At 43.2% G+C, this 25,408-nt stretch overlaps 1 protein-coding gene across 8 annotated transcripts in view; it reads left to right on the forward strand.

Annotated features, from left to right (window-relative positions):
- Nucleotides 1–25,408, forward strand: part of CTDSPL (CTD small phosphatase like) — an 80,671-nt gene that overhangs the window by 975 nt on the left and 54,288 nt on the right. The window contains exon 1 of one of the 8 annotated variants that reach the window (XM_040545742.1): nucleotides 1,775–2,035. The exons of 4 other annotated variants lie outside the window; for them this stretch is intronic. In XM_040545742.1, the coding sequence (XP_040401676.1) occupies nucleotides 1,816–2,035 (220 nt within the window). In that variant the 5' untranslated portion in view covers nucleotides 1,775–1,815. Of the gene's footprint in view, nucleotides 1–1,774; nucleotides 2,036–25,408 lie in introns of those variants that run through there. 3 more of the 8 variants (XM_040545741.1, XM_040545744.1, XM_040545743.1) reach the window with 3 other exon arrangements.

Here is a 25,408-nt window from a genome sequence, read left to right on the forward strand (position 1 = left end):
GGCTCGGGAATTGGGGGGGGGGGGGGGGGGAACGGGGGGCTAATTAGTGGGTTGATTTCATTAAGTGCTCCCCTTTCGCGAGGGTCGGCGATGCAACTTTGGCTGGCTGTCAGTGCAGCGTGCAGCCCGCTCGGGAAGGAAGGAAGGAAGGATACCTGCGCTGGGCTTGCTGGAAGGCTTTGAAACCTCAGCGCTTCTTTTTCCTCAAAAGAACAGGGAAGAAAAATTAAAAAAAAAAAAAAAAAAAAACACCAAAAAAAAAAAGGGGATTTCTGATTCCTATCCTCCTTTCCTTTATTTCTCGCTGCCTCACGTTCAAGAATCTGTAGGTTTTTTTTTTCCTAAAGCTACTTGCGCGCCGCCGAGAGAAATGTGGGCTGCTGCTGAGAGCTGGCGGTCGGAGCTGCTGGGCAGATAAACAGTTGTTGCTTGCGTAAAGCGTCGCGCTCGGGCTGCCTTTCGCTCCAAAATAAGATGAATCCAGTTTGGCCGAGGGAGCTGCTTCTCCTCCAAAGTCTAGATGTTGACGGGCGCCCTTAACCTCATTTCCTTTTGGAAGCTCGGAGGGGTCTCGGACTGAGCAGCCACGTCCTGGCGGATCGCGCCCCGCGGTGCTGGCGGGATGAAGGTGCCGTGGAAGTGGCGTGGTTGGGGTTGTTGGGGATGGGGTGCTGGGTTTGGGAAGTGTTTTGGGCGTCAGGCTTGTGCTTTGTTGCAGGCAGTGTTGATAAATGGAGGGAAAGGGCAGAAATTGCTCGTGTGCGCAAGCAAAGCGTGTGGCGGTGTTGTCTGGGAGGCATGGTCGTAGACCTCCAAGTGGCCTGCTAGGAATGATAGGTTGGTACGTTTCCCCCTAAAATCTGGACTCTTGATACCCAGAGCGCTTCCATTTCTGTGTGGTTTATCACAGAAGTGGCGAGGGGTGGCTGGAGAAGTTGCTCCCGGTTACTTGCGACGAAAGGCTCGCGTAAAGTCATGGTCCTCTCACCTCGTGCACGGTAACTGTAGGAGGATGAAGACAGATTTATTAGTATTTTTCAAATTGTGCCATGAGGGACTTGGGAGGGGCGTTCTACCAAAAAAATACAATTTGCTTTGGTACAGGAGAGCTCGCATAGCTCCCTTTTAGACTCCTAGCACTTGAGAAGTGATACTTCCACTCCGAGGCCTTGCGTGTCCGTGGAGACTTACGACGTTTTCTCCTTTCGGTGGTGCTGAGCGTGGGGTACCCGCAGCGGTGCGGGGCTGGTGCTGTGCCTTCAACATCTCCCCAGACCCATTTTGGAGCAGATTGATGTGACACAGTGCTCAGATGGTGCCGTGGTCTTAACGGCCTGTGTTATTGCAAGTGCTGGAGGGGCTTCATTAACAGTGCTGGCAGCTGGTTGGAGTCTGAATGTAAAAAAAGCCAGTTCAGAGAAACCTGGAGGGGGGGAAATTTGACGGCTGAAAATAAGAGTAAGCATCCCCATCAAACAAGTGTCTTCAGAGCCCTCAGTACAGCGAGCTGCGCTGCGTAGCGAAAATATGCATATAACTTGCATAACTATGCAGTAACTTGCATAATACGCATTGTGTTCTTGCTGGTGGCTTGTCTGGAGCAGAAAATCACGATGGGCTTAATTGCATAGCAGGGGCCTTGCAGGCTGCGTGCGGGCGAGGGTGGGCTGGGGAGAGAGGGAGAAGGGTGGCTGGACTTTCACAGACCAGAGCCAACTTCAGCACGAGCTCGATATAGGAGGTAGATTATGTTTTGCTGTATTTTTTTTTTGTTTTGGATTGATTTTACTGCTTCGCAGCGTGGTAGTACGTGCTATGCGATGGGACTCGGATCGTGCCGGAGCAACTTTTGCAGGAGCGCTGCAAGTCTGCTTCCAGGGCTCGGGAAGGAGCGCTGCTGCCCTTACTTCTTCTGCTACAGGTTGTCCCACTGCCGAGACACGCAGCTTGCAAAAACCCATTGCATTACCTTCCCTGCGCCTGCTTTTCTGCGAGACTGCTGAAGTTTTGGCAGAGCCTCCAGGTCCGGCGAGCTGTGAGTGTCTGAAGCCGAGATGAACGGAGAGGCTCAGAGGCAGTGGTGCCCAGGGGGAGCGTGCGCTGCTAGCTCGGGCTGAGCCCAAATTATGGCACAAAATGGCTAACACACATCGAGGCATAACAAATTAACCCTGGATTTAACTACTGCAAGTATCGCCTGGGCCTGTGTTCGTCTGCAGTTTTGGGAGAGCGTGAATTACCGTAGCACGGTGCTGTGTGAGCAAAGGCTGTCCAGCTTGATGAAAACCCGCTTCTCCCTGCGTTCAGCTTTTGGCTGCAGAAATGTGCTCCGGGATCCCAAGTGGCACGTAGTGGCTTCAGGAGTTGGGTTTTGTAGGGTTTGGGGGAGATTCCGTGGTGTTTCTTGTGACAAGTGGATTTTTTTTTCTTCTCCTTAAGCTGGGGAGAAGCAGTTTTACAATAGCTGGGTAACTGCTAAATAATGTCTGTGTGTACCTGGAAGTGCTTTTTTTCTTTTCAATATTTTTGAAGCTTTTAATCAACCATGAGTGCAGTGTTTAGCTTGACTCTATTTTTTTTAAATCTGTATTTATGTTTTAAAAGGAGCATTATGTACAGTATATGCTCAATTACTTTCGTGGAAGGGAGAGAACACAGTTGGCAGGAGCTCTTTTCTCATCATGGGGCACTTCTGCTCTCTGCTTTTAAGTAAATATTGTGCTTTACAAATAAAAATGTCCAAATAGTTTTTTGCTAATCCAGGTGTATTAAAAATGGGCTTTTGAGATAAGTGAAGCTGTGATAAATTATTAAAGAGAAGCTTATTAATACTAAGGTGGAACTATTTATTTTTAACAAATAGTCAAAATTGTAGAAAGTGGAAAAAAACAGGTCTTGGCACACGAGCCATTCCTTAATATGTTGCCACATGGTGGTGCACTGTATTTAGTTGTCTGTCAAAATGAAAGCTGAGCACAGAAAGTTGCTACGACCATATTTTATTATTATTATTATAATGTTTGCTTTGAAATGCATGTGGTGCTCATGCTCCTAGAGGATTTGGGCCCGTGTTTATGTCGTTACGTTAGTTCTGGAAAATGTAAACTTATATTCTCCCATTTGGTGATCAAAAATATTCTCAGCATTAAACTTACGGAAAATATAATCCCCCCCTTAGCTTTTTAAGTACGGAAAACAGTAGTTTTTCACAGCATTATTTTATGTTGTGGTGATTTGGGCAAATTTGCCAACTTGAAGCATTAAGTATACTTGTCACTAGAAATTAAAATGTGGACATAAGTATGTGAAAGGACGTGTTGTATCAGCAATTTATGTGAGCAATTAAGAAAACGTGAAGAAAAACTATCAAGAAAATCTAAATCTGACTCAGTATAATTAGTTTGGTAGATCAAATCAACTGTTTGTTTATTTTGCATTGAAAATATACAAATATTCTTATTAATTCAGTTGAACAGTGACCTCTAATGTACCAGTTAAATCTCTAGAAAGCCAAGCAATGATGACAGGCTTGTGCACTGAGTACAGCAGAGAGAGTGTGATCACAGGTGGGTAACAGGCAAGCAGCCCAAAGGAGTGAATCTCACTTTTTTTTTTATCTATGTGCTTTGATTTGTTCCTCGTGGCTGATGCAAATTCTTGGTGTTTCCCTGTGGCTGGTTCAGCAGTAGCAATACCAACCCAGTCCTTGTAGAGGTACCCAGCCCTTCAAGCCATGGTGGTCCGTTTTCTGCCTTCGGGTATGTCCTTCTTGACTTCGCTAGCATCTATCTGTCAGCTGAGCATCTGTTTTCAGTTATTTAGAATACCTGACTGTTTTAGTGTGTCTACAAAAATGTATTTTCTTCTGCCGTGAAGCATTTGGAAAAGGTCCACGTTGGAGCCTAAACCATTACCAATTTTTTAATGAACAGTGTAATTCCTGAAGGATGTTTTCACAAACAGGCGAACTTACTGTTTGTTTTTCCAATTTTATTCAAATGAAAAGGCAGTATTAATTATCATTTAAAACAACAAGCACTTAAGATCTAAAGTTAAAAGCCTATTTGAGAGTGCAACCAGAACAAGTCTTTAATTATATCTTCTGTAAGATACATTTTGAAAATATCTAAAAATATTTAAAGAATCATTTTTGTTATTGCTTCATCAGGATTTAAAGTACTTAAACATTCAAAGATACATTAATGTCCTTGAGACATTGTCTCAACAAATTTTTGTAATATTAACTACAGTATTTTTACTTTAATGTAGCATTAAGAAATGGAAGTGAAAACCTCTTCGGCACCACATTGGAATGTGAATTGCTCACGGAGGGTAAAATTTTAAATCATTAACTAATGACATAGTTGTTACATGAAACCAGAGTAACCATACAGTAGGTTTTATGTTCCAGGGAGGCTGTAGTAACCTGTAGTAACCCAAGATTTGATTTAAGGTAGCAGTGAACAAGCTGAAGGGCGCGGCAGTAACACGAAGGATAATTTGCAGGAATATCTAATATTTAGTGTCAGTAAGCTGCAATGTTATCATTTCTTCATATCATCTCAAATTCATATTTGTTTCAACGCAGTAATTTAACTTCAGAGTTCAGAAGTTTAATGTGCCTTTAAAAAAAAAAAAAAACAGTTGACTTACATTTTGTCAGTTCAGCATTCAGAAATGCAAATAGCATTTTCAGAGATAATCAGTAAAACGCGGTGTGATCGATGCTGCACTTCATCTTGCAGAATTTAATCTGACCACCACAAATATGCTTCTGGATAGCGTGTGTCCACGTTTGTTTCTTCAAAGCGATACCAAACAAAAATGCTGGGAAAGTGAAAGCTGAGAGAAACGAAACTCACTTGTCCTGGTCAGTGTTGCTGAAAGGTGTCCTTCCCATTGCCTGCTAGATAGGCTTAACTCTTGCAGTCCTGTTTTCCTATTACATAATGCTTAATTTATGGATTTTGCTATCTTGTAAAACTCATAATTCACATATGAAAATGGCTACGGAGTTGTTCTAGCAAACATATTTTATGTATGTCGAATCTTGAATATTCACCCTGTAAACAAGTAGGCCTTTGTTTTTGCGATAAGTTTTTAGTCAGAAGAAGTTGGCAGTGACCACTGTGGTCGTCGGTTTCCATTGAAAATCCAGTTTCAGGCAGTCCTGGGTATGGAAACATTAAGTTTGGGGGTGAGGTTACCTATTTCTCAACGCTACCCCATGAGGAGTTTCTTTGAGGTTGCTCAGAGATTCAGGGGTTGAGCGGCAGAGGTGAGGGTAAGAAGAGGGGCCATGGGTGCTCTCCTAGTAACGTCAGCAGGACTTTCCCCACCTCGGTGGTTGTCTGCGTCCCCTTATTCCATGTTGTTACCCCATGTTATGTGTCCAGAAAGGGGCAAGAGTCTTCCAAGCTGAGTTATGAGAGCTGATCAGCCGGCCTATTTAGGTTTTGAAAGGCCATGTATGGGCTGCTGGTGAGGGTTACGCATTGGGTGTCTCCTGCAGCAGCACAAACCTGACTGAAAAGTCCCACAGAAATCCCCCAAACCCTTCACGTGTCTGTTCTATTGAACAATATTGATAAAAGCTTTATTTTCAGCGCTCATCTTCCAGGCCAGAAATGGATGGGATGGCATGGTGGAGCTGAGGAGGGTTGGGTGTCAGTGGGGTTCGGTGCCTGGCTGCGCTTGGGGAGTCAGGGGCGGCTGCGGGCAGGCGCAGGGGAAGGATGCCTTCTGTGCTGTGATGTACCCAGAGATATTTTTAAGACTTCCATATTGGAAATGTTAATCTCCTGTAAATTCTATTTTTGCCCAAGTTTGATGGGAGCTTGCTTTATTTTTACTTGGAGAGGGTTAAGGCATAAAATGGACACAGATACGAGAAATATGGAAAGCAGAAGGAGCATCGAAATAGAACAGTAAAAATCCTGTTCCAGGCACCCTGTCATATAATTTTGGCCTTCTGTATATTCTTAGAGCGTTTGCTACAAGTCCAAAAGAATTTCTAAATCAAAACAAGTCCTATATAGTCTGGTACTTTCAGTACCAGCCACTGCTTTGTGCCATAGCTGGGATTTTTACCACTAATATCTGTAGATAAACCAGCAGGGAAGGTTGCACGCGCGGTGCCTACGTAAAGTTTGTAGGCTTTAATCAGTGTGTTATCAGAGCAATCGTTTACATAAAAGTGCACGGCTTATTTTCTTTGTACAAGATGATAAAGTATGATTTATAAAAGAAAACCCCATTATTAGAAGTGATTGGCTGCCCTAGAAACTAGAATTCTATTATCTAGGAAATTTATTGCGAGTCAAATCTGAATAAATATATGGTAGACTTATATTCCAAGGACCTTGGGCTTTTAAAATGAGAGTTTTTATTTATTTTTGTGGAGAAGAACTATTAATCTCTTCTGAATCTCTACTAGTATTTTCAAAGCCTGATGGACAGGGCCAAATAAGATGCTGCAGGCTGTGTTTTATGCAGAAGAACAACAACCCCAAATGAACGATGTCTGATCTGTCAAAAAGTACTGTGTATATAATTTCTTAAGACTTTTTTTTTGGTTTAAAAAAAAAATTAGGGCACTTCAGTAGAAAACACATACTTGGTGAATCTCAACCTGGATTTATGGAATATATATTGGTGGTTTTGTTTCAAGCCAAGGCATCTCTCCTGGGTAATGGACCAGTCAGTTCTGCCAGTGTGTTGTTTTTTTTTATTATTTCCCGGCTACTGTTGCAGGGCCTCCTTACTTTCTTGGTAGAAAGTGATGTATTGATTTTTTTGTCACCTCCCTGCTCTCCCCCACCCCCAAAGCTCTCTTGCTTCCTGAGCTGGAGCCCAGGATTCCCAGCAGAATTCACGGCAGAACAAATCTTGCCCTTTCCTTGTCTGCTGCAACCAGCAGTGAAACTTTAACCTTTCCTGTTTCGTGATTTGCAAGGCTGTCATCTCCCTGGTACAGCACTTCTCTCCTGGCTCTGGCAGTGAGGGGTAGAGACATCTCCAGAGCCAGGAAGGAGCTCCTGGCATCACAAAACATTGCTGTTAGCAAGGATTAGTGCCACAGCGGATGGACATCTGTAGAAGAATCAAGTCGTGTAGGTCTGAAGGAAGGTTTGAAGGTGAATTTTTGTGAAGGGGTGAATTTTATACGTAGTTGTTCCAGGCATGCATGTAAGAATTTGCATGCACTGCTGCTTTTTTGTTCACAAAAGCTGATGTGTGCATACACGTCTGAGTATCTGCATCCTCGCAATGGATACCAATGAACGCGTGTATGTGAGGTTATTTGAGATCTAACCATCAGAAAGCTTTGGTAAAGTTAAAAATGGTGGGTGTAGGTCTCAAAGTTGTTTTGCAGTCTCAGGTTTGCTTGAATCGTCAAGTTGGCAAGTTTTCCTTATTGCTAGCTCAGATGAAAGTACTCTGTGAAGGAGTGGTCATTAGTGACACATTCCTAGAAGATATTTAATAATTTATTCATGCTTCTGCCAAGCACATTGAAAGATCTAATATTTACCACCTGGAGGAGAAAGGCAATTTTAAGATAATAGCAGATCTCAATAAACCCTCATGAAAGCCTCACAAATCTAAAAAACGAGGTTTATAGGGCTTTGTGTAAACTAAAAATAGTTAGATACAAGTTCATAATTTGAGGAATGCAGCGTAAAGCAAAATGTTTCAGGAGAAAAGTTTAAACAAATATTTTATGGGGATTTTTGGAGTGAACCTTTGATTTTTATTTTTAATTATCTCCCTTGCTGTATTTTGCATTCTCTCCTTTTTTATTCTCATCTTAAGTTTCTGGATTACACCAGCTGCCTCTTCATGCTCTAATGATGTTCAGGTTTGAGGGGCTCAGAGACATTTGGTGCTGCTGGTTGTTTGTGTCAGGGATGGTTCTGCTATGAGAAATGATGGTAGGTGTTTGAGGAGAGAGATGGTGTAGCCATGAGGAACTTCTGAAACGTTTGCATGGCCAGGTTGGCCCTGGCAAATTGGCCAAAACGGTGTAGAAGAGAGATCCTCTGCGTTTCTGAACTATTAAAATCTAGTGAGATAAAGATCTTGGTCTTGTCTGATGCAGGATCACTGCTACAGCATGGCAGCTTTGGCTCTTAAAGCAGAGACGTTTATTTCTTCTGTTTCCTTTTTTAAAATCATATAAAAACCTCAAGTGAATATTGTGCTGTGTTGAAAGGGAGGAGATGCATGAAAAGTAACGAAAGAGTAAGGATGCTAGGGCTTTTTCCATCATGCAGCATGCCTTCAGAAATAAAGGGAGAACATCCAATTTGGCTAAAAGGAGCTGTTTGCTCATGCACCTGTATAATCCTTGGGAAGACTGGTTGCCAGAATAATTTACCTGGGAATTCCTAAACGGGATTAACTGACTGCAGTTTGCATTTACAGCAACAAAAGTAGTATTGTAAAGGTACTGATTGCATTCCAGCGCATGAATTGTCACCCACCAGTTAGGGAAGGAGGAGAAAATACCTTTATGTAAACACCAACTGAATGTGTCAAGTATGTGAAGTCACGTTCCTTGTGAACTTGCGCCCGGGGTTCCTGTGTGATGGGTTGTGCGTGCTGGAAGATGATTCCCTTCGCCAAGCCGCTCATTGGCCGGCGGCCAGTTCTCCTGACTCTAATGATATGAAGCTGGTCGTGTTGAGAATCAGTAAGTTGCGAGGTTTGGGAAGAGGGTGGGGGTTCTGTGTTCACTGGGGAATCAAAAAAAAAAAAAAAAAAAAGGCAAAAGAGTGCTGAATGCAGTCTTCATTGCAATTCATTTGCTAATTACAAATTGACATCAATTGAAAAGTCCCAGAAGGAGGAGGTTTACAACATAACTGTAAAACAATTTGCATCAGTGTAGAGGTCTGTAAAGTGCTTATCCACAAAGGAATGAGATTTTAAGTGGATTTGTTTAATCGGGTTTATCATGAGCACAGAGTTGTTGGACTTTTTTTTCCTCACTTGAAAATTTTTCCATCTTTCTGGAAGATTCCCTCTTGTGTTGAGATTAAAGATGTCAAGGAAGCAAGTATGGTGAAGTTTAATGGAGAATGAAAGTGAAACAAATAAAAAGAAACTTCCTTAATTGTGTAGTGTACTGAAGACCTAAATGTTTTTGTCTCCAGATTATCACGATAAAACCGACAATGTAAGGCAAACTGTGCCCTAAAATTCAAATAATTTTTATTCTGCCTCAGAAGAAATTTCAAAAGCCTCCAGCAAATTCTTGCTGTCTACTGAAAAGGGTGCTGACAACATAGATACACTACCTGACCAACTAGTATTATTACAAAGGGCCCTCGCTGTTAACATTCTAAACTTTTTCCCCCCTCTAAGGCTTGCTGGTGGCCAACACATTGCCCTGCAGTTGCTGCCACTCTTTCTTTTTTAAACATGTCATGGCAGGAACAGGGTCGGACAAAACCGGGAATGAAACCTGGCAGTTTTGAAGCAGGAATCTGTTCAGGTTTCATTCCTGTATTTACATGTTGTACTATCACTGCTGCACTTTCCTATAAATCACCTTTTTTAGCATCACTCTGGCAGGCAAATGAGCTCCGAGAGATGAGTTTTTAGAAATGTCACTACCTGTTGTCTTGGTAGTGATGGATTCTGTTCCATGCCCTTATATCAAACCTTCTTTGTCTTCAAATGTAATAACTAAACACTGTTATGCCTCAAGTTACGGAACTGTAGTTTTATTAAAAGGAGAAAAAGAAGCTGTTTCAGACAAAACCTGTCCCAGATGCAAGAACAACGTTAATGCACTCTGGAGGACCAGCTGCCCCTAGGTTCATCACTAAGGGACCATGCCCATTAGATGCTGAGAGGCGCTCGGTGACTACTCTGCCACATTTCAAGAAAAGATGAGATCAGAAGGAGGTTTTGCTGTATAATTTCTATTCAAAGTGTCCTTTCAGAAAATGTCCTAAATAAAAAGAATGAAGCTCTGCCACTCCATTTTGCAATGTGTAATATGCTAGAATGAGCCCTGAGGTGCAGAACTGAAGGTTGACCTTGTGCTATTGTGGTGCTGTTCAAACAAAATTTGCACAGGTTTGGAGTTCTTGTGCACCAGATGGTTTCGATGCCTCCCCCACAACCCAAAAGTAATTCTTTCACCCAAGTCTGTTCGCATAACACTGGTAATCTTTACTAATTATATATCCTAAAATACTCACTGGAGCTTTGTGACATAAAACACGATTCCCCTCTGCTCCTAAAAATAAAGCAACAAAACAAACAGTAATAACAGCAGAGATGTAAGACAAAAAAAGGAAACCAATCATGAAAATCTGAGTGAGAAGGCAATGTTGAGATGATGCCCAGAGGGGCATAGCAGTGTGATTTTTAGCGAGGTAACCTGGTGCTTGCTCTGCACAAAACTCCCTCCAACCCCTTGAGAAAGAGGGATGCCAGCATACAAGGATATGCATTTGGTTGAGTCGTGTTTGCACTAAAACAGAAGTAAGGTGTGTTTTATTTTTGAGAATGTCTTCAGTGGATGCTAAAGGAAGATAAAAACATGCTGCTTTTCCAAAAGAGAAAAATAATATATATATATATATTATTGTGGAGATGATTTCCTGAAGTAGCAAAAGGCTCTCTTTATCTTCTGTTCTGCTAATAAGGTCAGCTGAAGATTTCTGGTTTGGATAATAAGGTCTCCGTTTTGAATGGATAATGATTTTGACTGGAAAACAGGGTCACCGTTTTCACCTTTTTAATAGCTGGTTAGGTGATAGTCAGCTAGCTGGCTGTTGGGAGGTATTTTACAGGAGTAAATGGGCATTCTTGCTTTAATTAAGACCATATGTGTACAGCAGCTGTGATTCCCTGGGAATCTGTATCTTACATTTTCAGTTAAATAGCTGATAAAATGTAGTTGTAGAGAGGATGACCAAGTCCAGAAGGCAAATGTCTTTGAAAGTAGTTTGTCTTTTGCTTCCTATTTCTTCGTATAGAGCAGCCAAATATTTCTTCAGGTTGCATAGCCTATTGCTACAAGAGAATAAACACTGGATATTTGTCTGTATCTGATAAGACTGCTGTTTGGACCCAGTATTCAGAAACACTTTCTTTATAAATCTCAAGTTCACTAAGTGGCAAAACACCAATAAATTCTCTTTTCTTTGCGAAGCTTTCATGGATTAACGTCTCTGTAAACAGCTGGCTTGCATGTTAAATAATAATAAAAATGTATTGAGCAAGAGAGTTGAAGATAAACATGGTAAATTCTTGATTTATGGTCTGTTTCAGTGAAAGGGAGCGGGCAGCATTTACTAGAGAGGTCACTTTATAATTCTTCTAGAAAAGAAAGTAAAACATGTCAAGTAAATGGAGCAGCATAAGGACTCAGATGCTTAACCTGAAGATACTTCTTTGGTAATGTTTTGGTGAAATCTAATGCTAGCACCCTTCTCTCTGGAAAACATCACTTCTATTCATATCGCTTCCCAGAGGCCAAATGTAGTCCTTGGAACGCTAACAGGAAAAAAAATATCATTCTGCTTGTAAACTGTGACCTGCCTTTTGGTTGGAGTGCCCAAATCTGCCACTCCTGTTGTTGCTGTCAGACCACATGCAATTAGCCGTGCCCTGCGCAGAGCCAGGAGGCGGCTCGGGGCCCGTGCACTCACTGCCCGGTGCTGCAAGTGGGCTGCTGATGGCTTTTTTTGGGCTGTTTGTTCCCAAACACCACCTGTGTACTGCTTTCAGGCTTCCCGTGCTTTTTGAGGAGAAGCTGAGCCAGATGTTCTGTTGTGCTTCGGCTGAGGACGCGTGACCAGAAGAGATGCTGTACTGCTCATCTCGGATGCTGTTAATTTTGCAGTATTCTCTCGGAAACATGGCTTTCAGCTGTCACTAGTATTTTAATTACAGTCATTTACCTTGCTTGGAGGAGTCTTAAATAGTGCAGCACTTAAATATCTGGTGGAATATTCTCGGTCAGATGCGCAAACTGTTGCTAGCAGCGCTGGAAGCCTTTTTGTGACTGAAAAATGGAAATGTTGCTGTGCCTTCCAGGTGGTCAGGACCAGGAGAATTTTCCTCGATTTGTTTGATAAATCGGAGGTCAGAGCCTCTTCCAGTTTGTTCAGTATAAAACGAGCATGTGGCTTTGTTGTGTGTGCACCCGAACAAGGTGGTTTTGTTTTAATCATCCGTTGTGTAGAGGTCTGCTTTAGGGCGACATGAGCTGAGTCCTGGGGCCTCCATGAAAAGCAAGGGCACATGTGCAGCTTTTCTCTGACCTCTCTCCTTGGTTGTGAGTAAAGTTAAGTGGAATGGAGTTCAAAATCCCAATTTCACAACTTTGTCCAGGCGCTGTGCAGGCCGCGCGGGTTCCTGGCTGCACTGCAGTGTGGCCGGAGACACGGAGGTGCCCAGCTTATCTTTAGCCTCATCTTCAGAGAAACGATGAAAAGAGGGAAAACTCGGCAAAAATTTTCCACAGGTATTGGTGGCGTTCGGCTTCTCTAAGTTTAGTAGCCTTGGGGGTGGTGGTTAAAACGGGCTCTCCAGTGGTGAAGCCGTTCTGAAGAGTGTTGGGTAGTGTGGGCCTGCAGCGGGCTGGGAGTCCATCCGCGCCCCAGCATCCACCATACCCCACTGAATTTAATCAGTAATTTAATAAAATGTGGAAGAGATTTACCAACTTTCCCTCACCGATAAGCTTTGGCAAGCATTTTCAGGTCGCAGTTTCTGGAGGTTGGCGTCACACTGAAGTCACATCGCGATCCTCCACAGAGGCAAACCTGACGCCGGCATCAGCAGGGGCTGTTGTTCTGCCACTGTGGAGAAACTTCTCCTTGTGTCTGTCAGGCAGCCAGGAGAACAATATAGAGGGTTATGGAAAGGCTGCATTATTCCGGGGGCCTTTCTGGCGGTGTCCACTGTTCCTATACGATGCTAACGAACCTGAAAAGCTGCAAGGGAATTTGATGAAATATCACCTCTTCTAATTCCGTCTCCGATGTATTTTGGCAGCTGGCTTCCTGAGTGAGTAGCCCCAACATTTTATATGCTCACCCTTCAGCATTTCTACAGAAGCTTAGAAATCTGTTTTAACTGTCTGGTTCTGAATTAAGCGTACTTGCAAATTCATGATCCTTTGCATAGTTATCTATGAAAAGTCATTGTAACAAGCTTTTAGTTCCCCACTCTTCTGAAATCTCCAGCATTGAAGGGAAGGTACGAAAAGGGAGGGGGATTCCTGTTAAAGTTGGTTACATGGGAGGAAATAGGGTTGTGTGAAATACAGGAGTATTTGAGGGGATGCAGACTGGCGTCATCCCATACACCTCTTGATAGTCCTGGGCACTGCTCAGGAAGAAGTCTGAAGTCTACATCCCATTAAAAAAGTAAATATCCTTCTCTTTTAAGATGTACATTCAGGAAGCATACATATACTGTGCTCATAGCAAAATGATTTTTTTTCATAGCTCTATAGAGCTAAGACTGTTTCTGTGTTTTTCTGAGTTTCATTGGACTTGCACTGCCAATGTCTGGGTCTCAGTTTGCTCTCAGCAGTGGGGCAGGAGCTGGGCAGAGCTTTGGGATCCTGCCTGGAACAGGGGATCTCAGCCCTGCTCTGCTCGCAGCACTCCTACACCTGCTTGCAGCAGGAATACAGGAGAGAATGAGAGGTTTAACAATGTTGTAACTGTTCAGTTGTGATGACTCGGGGTAGATACGATCATCGTTCAGTGTATTAAAGGTGCTCTCCTAAAGCAAAATGTTCTGGGTGACAGATACTCCAATTTCTTCAAAGGTAACTGTCGGGTCTAATAGGAGGTACCCCTGTAAAGCATGGATGTAAAACACCTGTAACTTCACTTGTGTTGACTTTGTTGCTCTAGAAACCATTCTTGTAAGATCAGTGCTTCACAGGTCTTCTTCTAGAACCTCCCTTCACATCCCTATTTCCCACCTTCCTCCTCCTGTGAACTTCAAGCTGTAAAATTTTGGATCCTTGTCTCATCCTGCAGGTATGTGCGGCTTGGCACCTGGACAGGACTTTGTTTGTGAGAGCTTAAGCTCTTAGTTCAAGGGGAGTCATTTTAACACAGGTACTTGCTATGCGTTTTGGGTTGGGGCAGTGAATTTACAGCCAAGGGCCCGATTAAATCAATCTGTAAGCTCAGCTGTCTGCTCAGTGGTATGATTTTAATGGCCCTGTTCTCTGATATTAAGGATGAAACTTAGCTCCCTGCCGAAGCTTGGCACAGTAAGATTCATGATGCAAGTTTGCGATTCAGTAAATATTTACAAGGCATTTAGCCGTTACACTCTTCCCCCTTTTTCTGTGATCAATGATTAACAAGGTGGTATTTTATTTCTGCTGGCACGCTGAGGTATTGCACTACCTCTGCTATTAATGTCCAAGGAAGTAATTTAAGGGAATGAGGATGCCTAAATAGAAAGGATCTGAAAGGAAAAAAAAGAAAGATAGGCTGATATTTCTGGGGTATAAACAGAAAACTGAGAAAAAGGAGAATAAGGCAGCTGGCATGAAGCTGGAGGAAAGATGACTGAAGGCTTTTAAAAATTCAGTCTGATGTAAATGTCAGTTTAGAAAAAAATCACCTTTCAGGTGTCATACAAGCCCTTTTTAGGTTTTCTTATTTGGTAATATTGTTTTTCAAGATTAAAATACTGAGCTTTAATTTTCTGCTACATGAAAAAAAAGAAAAAAGAAAAGGCTTATTGTTCATTTGAGGCTGGCAGACTAATGTTAGAGAGGGATTTTGTGGCTTTATTTTTCAGTGCTATCTTCTTAACCCTTTAATGTGATTTCAGCAGTTGGAAATATTTGTGTGTGCTTCTTTAGGTATCTGTTAGTTGCTGGATATGTGTACGGGACCACAGAGTGTACTACAGAGGTGAATGCCAGTGCTCAGCCCTCTGGCTCCATACAGCAGCTGAGGATGGAAGGGTCACCTGCAGGTCCCTGTGCAAAGGAATAACAAAATGCTTGTTTATCCAGTGTCTCTCTTTTTTTTTCCTTTTGCTCTTCTCTAGAAGAAACAAAATCCCACTCTCAAAGCTGTTGTCTAACAAAGTCGCACTGCGTGTCAAGCTTAAGGCTGTGAGCCACTGATGAGAATGGCAGCTGAGGACCTTTGAAAGGGATATTCCTCCTTCCCAGCACCCTTTTGTTAGGGATTTGACATGGTGGTTCTTGAGAGGGTGTGGGCAACTAACATGTATTTCCTAAAAGGCTTAGTAATTTGCTCATGAACTCTTTTTAATTGCCCAGTGACACATTCAGAAAAGTAATTTGGATGAGGGTGAAGACAAAGGCAGAATCTGCTGTGTGTTGGACTGACAAATGCCAGTTTTACCTCTTGAGCACGTTAGGGTGGGGGCTGTTGTGCTGTGCGATGATAGCTGCAGCATAAAAGGTAGGAAATAGGAAGCAAACTTCTATGGGAATAGCGTTTGCATCTGTTCAGCACAGTAAAAGCCTAAGCAGTGTAAAAGCCTGGTCTCTTAATTAAGCTAGAAACAGGTGAGCTTAAAAGATACTGTTAATAGAAATGTTATGTTGGTTCCTGTTTCAAATAGAGCAACAGTATGTTCTTTCTTAAAAAGCAAACAAAACTCCCCAAAAATGAAGAATAAAATGAACCTTCTTGGCTTTCCTATACCCACTTTGAGGCCGTCCTACAAAATACACAGGGATGCTTAGCTGCAGTTGTAGACAAACAGTTTTCGTGTATGTATTCATGTGAAGGTCACAGTGCTATCAGCTCGCCTTTTCAAAGATGGAAGGGGAAAGAATGAGCTCGTTACAATTATTATTTTTAACTCCTTGACAACTGTGGTCCTAACTATGTAACAGTCTCATTCCTGAGTAGTTTGCTGTTGTCACACAGTGTAATCCTGAAATCACCTTCTGTCTCCCTGAATTTAAAATTCATATGAGTTCTTTATGCTTTTAAAATTCAACCTTCTTTGTGGTGGAAGTTGACCGTTCATAATAACCCGCAGCAATTTTGCATGGCAGCGTGATACTTTTTCTGTAAAAACACACGGAAGCTGAACGTACAGGATCTCAGTGAGCAGTTATGATAGTGTCTGTATGCGGTATGGTGTGAGCGTGAGGAAGCTTTGGGGCTTTGTCACTGCTCTGCCAAAAAATACACCAAGGACTTTACTGGTACCAGGTAGTCGCAGTCTCCCTCCAGAAATGGCATGACGATCCATAATCAGCTCAGTGTTCTTGAACAAGAAACTTAGATATTGGGTTACTTTTAAATAACTTGCCATCTCACAACGTTTTTTTTCATTTTTCTGTGCATTACTTATTTTTTTTCCAAATGTATAGAGATTTCAATAGATTATAGGATCGTAGCATAAGGTGATGACGTGCAGACTTCATGGGGAGAGAGAAAGTTGGGTTTTAAGAGGACAGCAACAACATCTGAAGACCGTGTTGGTTTGGGGCACCATTTCAACCTTTCATTAGTACTGCCTCTTCTTGTCTGTGCCGGTTCCTTTCCTCATCAGGAGATTCTGCAGGGCACAGAAGAGACACAAATTTCAGGCTGGAGTTTGTATCCTTCAAAACTTACATCGTTACTCCAATAAACAGTTACTTATACTTGCAGTTAGCCTCCTTTCTTTTCAATACTTCTTTGATTTTCCTCAGCTGTAAAAATGAACTGCTGACAGTCGTGTCTGCACAAAGGTGTAGGAGGAGCAGGGTTAAAGACTGCAACAGGAGAGAGCTCACCCGTATTTGCAAAATGCTCTTCTGAGGTTACAGGAAACAATTGAGACGAGGTGGGGATTTTTTGGTGGTGGAGTTCTTTTTTTTTTTTTTTTTTTAACTGCTGTGGGTATGACAATCTTTCTCTGGTGTTTGATTTTGCTTTCCTAAGACTTGTAAGATGAATGCCTTCTAGGTGCTACTTTTTGCCCTAACTTCTTATTTTAGCATAGAACCTACAGAGGTGAAATAGTTTAATGCTTCATGCAGTCTGTGGTTCACATGGCCTCAGGAAGAATTTATACCATAATTTTTTTTAAAATGGTTATTTTAGCAATTCATCAGAATACCATAAGCATTAATTTTCAGTGCAGAAGCTTCCAAAAAGAATGGGGTAGATATTTCTGTAGAAAATCTGCACTTAAAAAAACAAAACAAAACCTCTGAATCCTGTCTTCAAAGAAAAAAAATATATAAAATTATTTTGCATCTCCCAATAAAATTCTGACATATCCTTTCTTTAGTGTCAGCTTTACATGTGCAGTGCCCTTTGTTTTATTGCCATAGCATCAACAAGTCCATAAGAGCCACTCTCCTTTCTTTAAGCCATGTCTTCATAGCAGGTTGCTTACAGTCTGTTAATTCTGTCAAATGAAACAATTTGATGTTTTAATTACTGCTTTGGTGTCCCACAGTATTCAGGCATACATCTCTATTACAGTCAATTGTGTGTTTTCTCATATTTTTGTTTGCTTTGGTGACAATATTAGAGTTTCACTCCAGTGTTTTGCTTTAAGATTAACATACCAAGAGGTGTAATAAGATGTGGTCTTAATTGTCATGCAGTGAAATGGCAGGGGAAGGCAGGGCAGGTTTTACAACAGTGTTTCATTGGTTAATTCAACAGAAGCTTTTTTAAAAAAAATCTGTAAGTGGATTAGCCGATTAATGGGCATTCTGTTAGGGGACAGCAAAGCCATAAGTGAAGCATTTACAGTAAAACTCCTGCTCAGGAAGGTGGGTTATTTTTCCATCTTTGCTGAATGTTGCAAAACACGGGCTGCTGGTCATCATTCTTGCTCTGTTTGTGAGGGGCAACAATCTGCTTGATCTAGGGGCAAGTCTTTTGCTGTCAGAGGCAGGAATCTGCCCTTTGACAGCTTATTTTTGGCACGTTCCTTAAGATCATGCTGTTTGTTAGCTCTGCCACTATTTGCAGCATTTGTTATAGTGTGTTCAGCTCTGGGGCCCAGCACCAGAAGGACAGGGACCTGTTGGAGTGAGTCCAGAGGAGGCCACGAGGATGCTCAGAGGCTGGAGCACCTCTGCTGTGGAGCCAGGCTGAGGGAGTTGGGGTTGTTCAGCCTGGAGAGGAGAAGGCTCCGGGGAGACCTCACAGCGGCCTGCCAGGGCCTAAAGGGGGCTGCAGGAGAGCTGGGGAGGGACTCTTGGTCAGGGGGTGTGGTGGTAGGACACAGGGAAACAGCTTTAAACTAGAAGAGGGTGGATTTTGATTAGATTTAATGAAGAAATTCTTCACTCAGAGGGTGGTGAGGCCCAGGCCCAGGCTGCCCAGAGGAGCTGTGGCTGCCCCATCCCTGGCAGTGCCCAAGGCCAGGCTGGATGGGGCTGGGGGCAGCCTGGGCTGGTGGGAGGGGTCCCTGTCCATGGCAGGGGGTGGGATTAGGTGAGCTTTAAGGTCCCTTCTGATCCAAACCATTCTGTGATCCTGACTCCTTACATTGCTGCCCATGAAAACCGTGTTCTTCATGTGCACCTCCTCTTTGTAAAACAAGATGGTGGCTCTGTTCCTTAATCAGTGATCATCAGGTAGGTACTTCGTTCCTGGAAGTCTGATCTCACGCTGTCATCTTCCCAGCTAAGTTTTGCTTGGATTCATCGGGTTCTCCCCGCTCTTTTGGACTTTGTGAGCTACCTGCAGAGACGAGCGTGCCAGGCATGTTGTTAATTGTCACGGTTGCTTGTACTGGAGTCTGCACGAAGAAGTCTCGTGATGGAAAGGTGGTTGTACATGTTGAAAACCTGATCAATGAACATGTCACTGTTGACATGAAACATTACAAATGTGCCTGTAGTCATTTCATTCATCACTACAAATGTGATTCTCTTCATTTGCTTGGCATGCATATATATATGCAGAACGGCTGAACAGATTTAAGCATGCGTGTGTCAAACGATCATCTGGATTTGGTGTGGTGCTAGAAGCATTTCTTCTTACAACAGATTGTAAGTTCAGGGATCTCTTTTGTAATCTCTGTTGTATAGTTCAGTAACGACGATGGCTATTGCTTGAAATGGGGTGGGAACCTACTAGTGTTGGTCTGAGCTGCAGCATTCAGCAGCCTTGAACATCCATTCTGATTTCTTATTTTATTGGGGCTCCTTGAACTCTGCAGTTGTTTTTTTGGTGGTGGTGGTTGAGTTGTTTTTTGATTTTGTTTTTTCGGTGGGGGAGGATTGTTAATGTTTAAGCTTTTTATTACTCTAAACATTTGGACTTATACAAATGCTGATTTTGGAGGTAGTGTGTTTTGGGGGGGGAAAAATATACTCAGGACAGCCACAATGTAATTTTTTTCTGTCCTTGTGAGGATATTTAATACTGATTCAAGTTTTGGAGGTCAGTTCATTTGCTTCCTATACAGAAAATGTTAAGGAAACCCGTAAGTGTTTGACTGCTGAGCCTGCGAAGCTGCATTTTTACCAACACTCATATTGTCTTCAAAGATGATTTAAGAAACAGTAGAAAACTGCACAAAGCATTTTTCTGGTTCTCTCTTTCTCTTTCCCATGAAACAAACAAACAAAAAACCCTTGCAGCTCAGTGTGGTTAGCCTTGCAGTGAAAACATTGATTTCATGACAGCTTCCTTACAGGAGGCAGCTTTGCCACTTGGGCAGAAGAAATGACTGTAGGCAGATCCTTGTTCGATCAAAATGAGAAGTGTGCCCTGTCGAGAGGTGCTTCGGGAGGGATTTGAGCAGAATTAGAGCTCGCTTCTGTGTGTCGCTGCCTCTCTGGCACCTCTTAGACTTTGAAAAACAACCTGAAATTGTCTTAGTAAGAAAATAAGATTCATCTCTTAAGGATTAAGGTGCACCTCTCAAAATAACTCCTATTTATTGCACTTAGCCATGAAGATTTGTTAAAGCAAATATTTTTATAAGAAGATCTGAGGTGAATTACGCATTTGTGAAAACAGATCAGTGTGATGTACGTGTCGTGGCAGACATGGTGAAAGCGGTGGTTGTGAGGGGAAGGGATCTGGAAAGGGAGGAAAGCACAGAGATTGTCACAGGAGGGAATGTCAGTTTGGGCAGATCCCTTCACCTGGGATGGATGATGCCTCTGTAACCAAATATCTTGCCCCGGGGAGATGCTGGAGTCACCTCTGGTGCAGAAAAAGACTGCCTACAGCCCGTGTTCGCACAGCACACGTATTTTAGGGTGGACTAAGACGTGCTTTGTACGAACAGGAGCAGTGAAAGTGATACAGAGCTCAGGTGTAATGTCTGTGCAGCACCACTGGCACATCACAGCGATGGGCCTTCATGGCTGGCTTTATCCCGCCGCCCTGCGACAGCACGGTCTGGCAGCTGCACAAGCCTCTGCCAGGCAGCAAACACCCTCCTGGCCCACGAGCTAATTATTTGAACTTCTTTTGTGGAGTTATCCAGAAAGACTGAGGCCAAATGTTACAAATAGTAAAACTTAGAGTATAACGATAGCATCAACGAGCTTCTGTAGTGACCAAGTTTCATGAAAACACGTCTCTAGCTTGTTGGGTTGTAGAAGAGAATGCTACTGATGGTACAATTCACAATTCTTCAGCAAGTGTCTTACATGTTGTATCACTGTTCCAAAGTGATTGAAGCCCCAGAAGACAGCAGGAATGTGATTTTTACAACTAGATGCCAAGGGAAGGAGTACGGCAGGACATGTCTACCCAGCATCTTCTCCGAGCATTCAGAACAGTGTTTCCCTGTAGGAAGGGCAGCAGGGAGAGATGCTTCAAGGTGAGATTCTGAACCATAGGTGAGAGCACAGAATTGGCAGGTAGCTCAGAAAGGGTAGGTGTGAAATGGTGGCATCCTTTGGGGAAGGGGGAGAGGGAGAGAGAGTGAAAACATAACGAGCAGTGAGCTACGAGGTAGCACACCTCAGTAAACCGGGAACTGGGGGAGACAACTCGGGGAGTTTTTAAAGATGCAAACCTGACAGCAAGAGCTTAGATGAGGTAGCAGTTTGACAACTTTTTCTTATGGAGACCAGCACAAACTGTCCCAGTTCAAATTAAAGATAGAAAATACAGTAACTAACTTGGTAAGTTTCTCCAGCACATGAAAGAAGGAAGGGAGCCTGCAGAGAGCCTGACCTAGTTTTTAGATGGGTTGATTTGAGCAGGGATAACTGTAAAAGAATATTTTGGCTTCTCCGACTTTTATTTACTTATTTATTACTACTTCTTATCTTTTCTGTGCTTTGTGCTTGCCAGGACGTGCACCTAGCAGTGGATGCAGGGCTCTGAGGAAGACAAAGAATCCTCAAATATTGTGGTAGTGAAAGGAAGACGAAAGATCTGGGCAGCTGTCAGCAGGAAAAGGAAGCTAGCAACTTGTGATGCTAAAATACTTTATTAAGATGGAGGAGGGGAAGTTTGTATCAGTCTTTGGCTAAGACTTTAATTGAGAGCAGATGGCAAATTAAATCACTGGATGCTTAGTGGCTGGTGTGAAACTACAGAACTTTAGAACCTCGAGTTATCTTCGCTACCTCGAGAAGAGTAAATAAGGTTCTTAAAAAAAAAAAAGAAGAAATGTGGTACTTAGGCTGCCTGATTCATAATTTCTAATTCCCGTTTTCAAGAATGAACATGAAGGCCTAAGAAATCTTGCAAGAAAACAAGGAAACAGATGACATTCAACAGATTTTCCTTTCAAAAATAAATTACGTTAAAGCAACTGAACTTATTTCTGTGGCTTGGTTAGAAGGAAAGGAAAAACTAATACATCATGACAAATTGAAGTGAAGCTTTTAAGATTCAAAACTAGAAAAACGTGGTGCATATAAACTGCTATAAAATGGGTGTGGAAGTGTTTGCATAGTGTGTAGTAGTTCAGGGCCTTTGAAGGGGTGTGGGAAGTGGGACCATGCAGGGTCCGTCAGTCATTAATGGCCTGGATGATGCCGTGGAGAATATACAAAATTTACAGGTACCAAAATGAAAGCCATACTGGATGACTGGACTGAAAGTAGAAAGGGACTGGATGAGCTAAATCTATATCCTGTGTTTTTCATGCTGCTTAATCAGACTGTTTCAAGATTGCATGGAGCAATCCCCTGCAAAAACCGAGAAGAAAGAGCAACTAGTTGTCTTGCTAGTCCGTACAAAATCCTGAGACTTTTGTAATAGTCAGATCGGTCACACAGCAGTAAAAAAGATATATGCCTGTTTACGCATTCCAACATGACAGCTGATTTGTAAGAACAGTGAAGTCGTCCTGCTGTACTCTGCTTTGGAAAGACTTCTTCTGAACTGCTCTGTAAAGCGTTGAGCACTGCATTTGAATTTGAGAGCATTCCAAGGAGCAGGGAGAAAGAAATCATACTAAAAATCTGACCAGTAGTGAAGATTGAACAAATTGAGGACTTTTTTTTTTAATCCTGAAGAAAAAAAAACAGACTTTTTTTTTTCAGTTCTGAAATAAATGCTGCTGTAAAAAACAATCTGTTCTCTCTATTGTTGTGGGATAGGACAAGAAGTGATAGGCTTTGATCTGCATCTCCTTTGTTGGAGCTTAGTATTAGAAACGTTTTTGAAGAATGGAGGTAATGGAGGCCATTTCCCATGGCTGTGGAGATTGTGGAGTCCCGGTCATTAAAAACTTAATGAAAATTAAAAAAAAAAAAAAAAGCTGGATTAGAGAGATTCTATCAGAAGTAGTTGCTTGGACTTATTTATTGGTAGAGGAGAATGGGTTAGATCTCCATGTGCTTTCTGCTTGTTTTCTCTGCAACTGATGTGACTACAGCATTTCAGTAGTTGGGTTGCCAACAGAAATCAAAATAGGGCTGAAGTTGGCATATGTTTTTTTTTAATAAAGCAAAGGTATGTTGGTGTGGTTACTTCTGCAGATGGTTATCTGCATATAGGCGCTTCCTTTCTTCTCTCTTTTTCATGCCATTGCATTATGAGATGTTAGATGTAAATGCTCGGGGGATCTCTGTAGTTGAATGTGAGGTAAAGTGTGAGCATTTAAAAGAATTCAGTTCATTCCTACCACCGGACACACCTTGAATCAGCAGCATCCAGTAACCTAGAAGAGAGAAATCAGTTCAACTATCTCTTAAATCAGTGGCCCTTCTTCATTCCTTTTGGAGCAACCTCTTGGCCATTCCCTCCCTTTGGAGCAACTGCCTCTTCTCTTGCCCATATCAAATGATTTTTGCAGAATACCCTGAGGGATTGTTGTTTGGGCCTGGCCGAATTTAGGGGAAGGGCTCAGATACCGGGTTTTGTGGTGCCCTTCGCGCATCTTGTGGTGTTTCTGGTGAGGTGGCTGCAGTTATTCAGCTGACCACAGGCATTTGGAGATGCATCGGCTTGTTTTGATGAGGCTCTTGATACAGCAGTTGGTGCTGAAGTCGACAGTAACCTGTTGCTGTGCTGTCTGAAATGCTGTAAAATTATTTTGAATAGCCCAGTGAAAACCACGGTGACGTTGGCTGCTAGCCTTGGCCGCTGGAGGAATGGTGAGCCTGGGAAATGGGGCACCCCACCTGTCTTAGAAGTGCTGGGCATGCGGTTCGGGCAATTGTCTTCGTTTAGTGTGTGCATTTAGCTAACAGCAGCCATGGAGAAAATGCCAAAATAATTGAAAAGGATGATGGTTCCTTTTTAACTTATTTTAGGCTGTGAGGTTCAGGGAGGTGGAGCTGAGGAAGCTGTTGAGTAGGTGGGGGGGACACAGCACTACAAAATGCTGTGTAGCAAGATGCAGAAATTCAAATTTTACTTGATTTTTTGCTCCTGAGGAACAGACTGAGGCTGTCCTGGTGATGTTGTAATGGCCAGGAGAGAGGAAAAGGTGGTTCACACTCTAGCTGAAAGGAAGGAAGCTGTTGTGAGGATGGAAGGGGCTGATGGCGTGGTTGAGGCTGGCGTGGAGCAGAGAGGCCGTAGGTGCCTTCTTAGTGCAGAGAAACTCAACTGACTTCAGACCGCAACAAAAATAAGAGTTGTAGGCTCCTTCTTCCTCCTTTTACCCCCTCAGCCCGTTGCAGTGGGTTCCCCGGCTCCCATAACCAAGGTCTTCTGCTTGCAACCGCATCTTCCTCATCTTTCTACCATCTCCCACAAACGCGCTATCGCTGCCGCTTCCCCGAGCCCCCACAGAAGCCACCGAAAGTGCTCAAGCGTGGCTGCGTCGGGCTCACAGAGAGGCCGAAGCGTGGTCGTGTCGAAGCATGTGAAGGAAGATACTGGGACACACTTGGTTATCTGCTCGTAGGGATGTTTGCAAGGTTTGTTTGTACCTTTGGATTTGGATCATCTGCGCCCCGTCTTGATAAACAGCGTGGCGCATTTGTTCAACCGGAGTAACTCTTTAATCTTTCTCTCCTTCACTTTTCTGCCAGAAAATCAGGAGAAATCATCTCTCCGTGCAGTTTGCAGCAAAGATTCGGTTGCGGGAGCCTTTTTTTTTTTTGCTGGAAGAATCTGCTCGCAGTAGTAGCTGGAACAGACCCGAACTGAACGCGCAGGCTTAAGCTTGAGGCCCCGGCTTCCTGTATAAGGGGAGGAGAGTGCTGGCGAGCACAAAACGGTCACCGAAAGGAAAAAGGGTAATGGACAAACAGCGGCTGGGCGGCTCTCCGGTGCGTGCCAGCGGCTGCTGGGAGGGCTTCCTGCCGCGGGACGGGGCTGGCGTTTGGGGCAGTCGCTGCAGAGCTGCCCTTTCGCTGCGCTGAGCGCAGGAGGTAGGCGAGGGCAGCCAGAGCTGGCAGCTTGTCGTGTTGTTAACAGCTCGGGAAGCAAGAGGGTTTTTATTGCTGCGAGCGTTGAGGTGAAGAGCTCGTATGAGGTTTATTATTTGAGGCTGAAGCGAATGTTGAGGAGTGGGGAAATGGAAGTTCTTGGAAAAGTAACATGAGGAATTCACAGCCACGGCTCTGTAAGGGGAGGCTCCCAGCCCCTCACTTGAGCGCTGCAGGGCCAAGTGACTTGGCAACCCTGATCCCCGCACCTTGCTGGGACCCCAGCTCCTTTTTTTGATAAGTCTGGTTTTGATAGGGTTTACAGCTGCCTTGCACAGTCTCTGCTCTGGGAGCTGGTGATCCAGCAGTGTTTGCGGGGTGGTTGGTTACACACCGGCCGCTAGCGAGTCTGTCTTTCTCGAGTCTTGCACCTCAGATTTGCCTTGTTTTAGGAACATGGAGAGCCACCTGAAAATCCAAGCCCACATGAAATCTGAGTGCCAATAACTTAGCTTGTAATCGTTTAAAAAGCGTTTGTAGTAAAAGATGACACTTCTCCCTTCTCCCCCTCCGTGGCTGTGCTGATGAGCAGAGGGTTCCAGCTCTCGCAGAACACGGTGCCTTAAAGAAGAGAAAGGAGAAAAAGTCCCTTCGGTGGGT

This window comes from Cygnus olor, chromosome 2, assembly GCF_009769625.2.
Source record: "Cygnus olor isolate bCygOlo1 chromosome 2, bCygOlo1.pri.v2, whole genome shotgun sequence".
In the NCBI taxonomy this organism is placed as follows: domain Eukaryota; kingdom Metazoa; phylum Chordata; class Aves; order Anseriformes; family Anatidae; genus Cygnus; species Cygnus olor.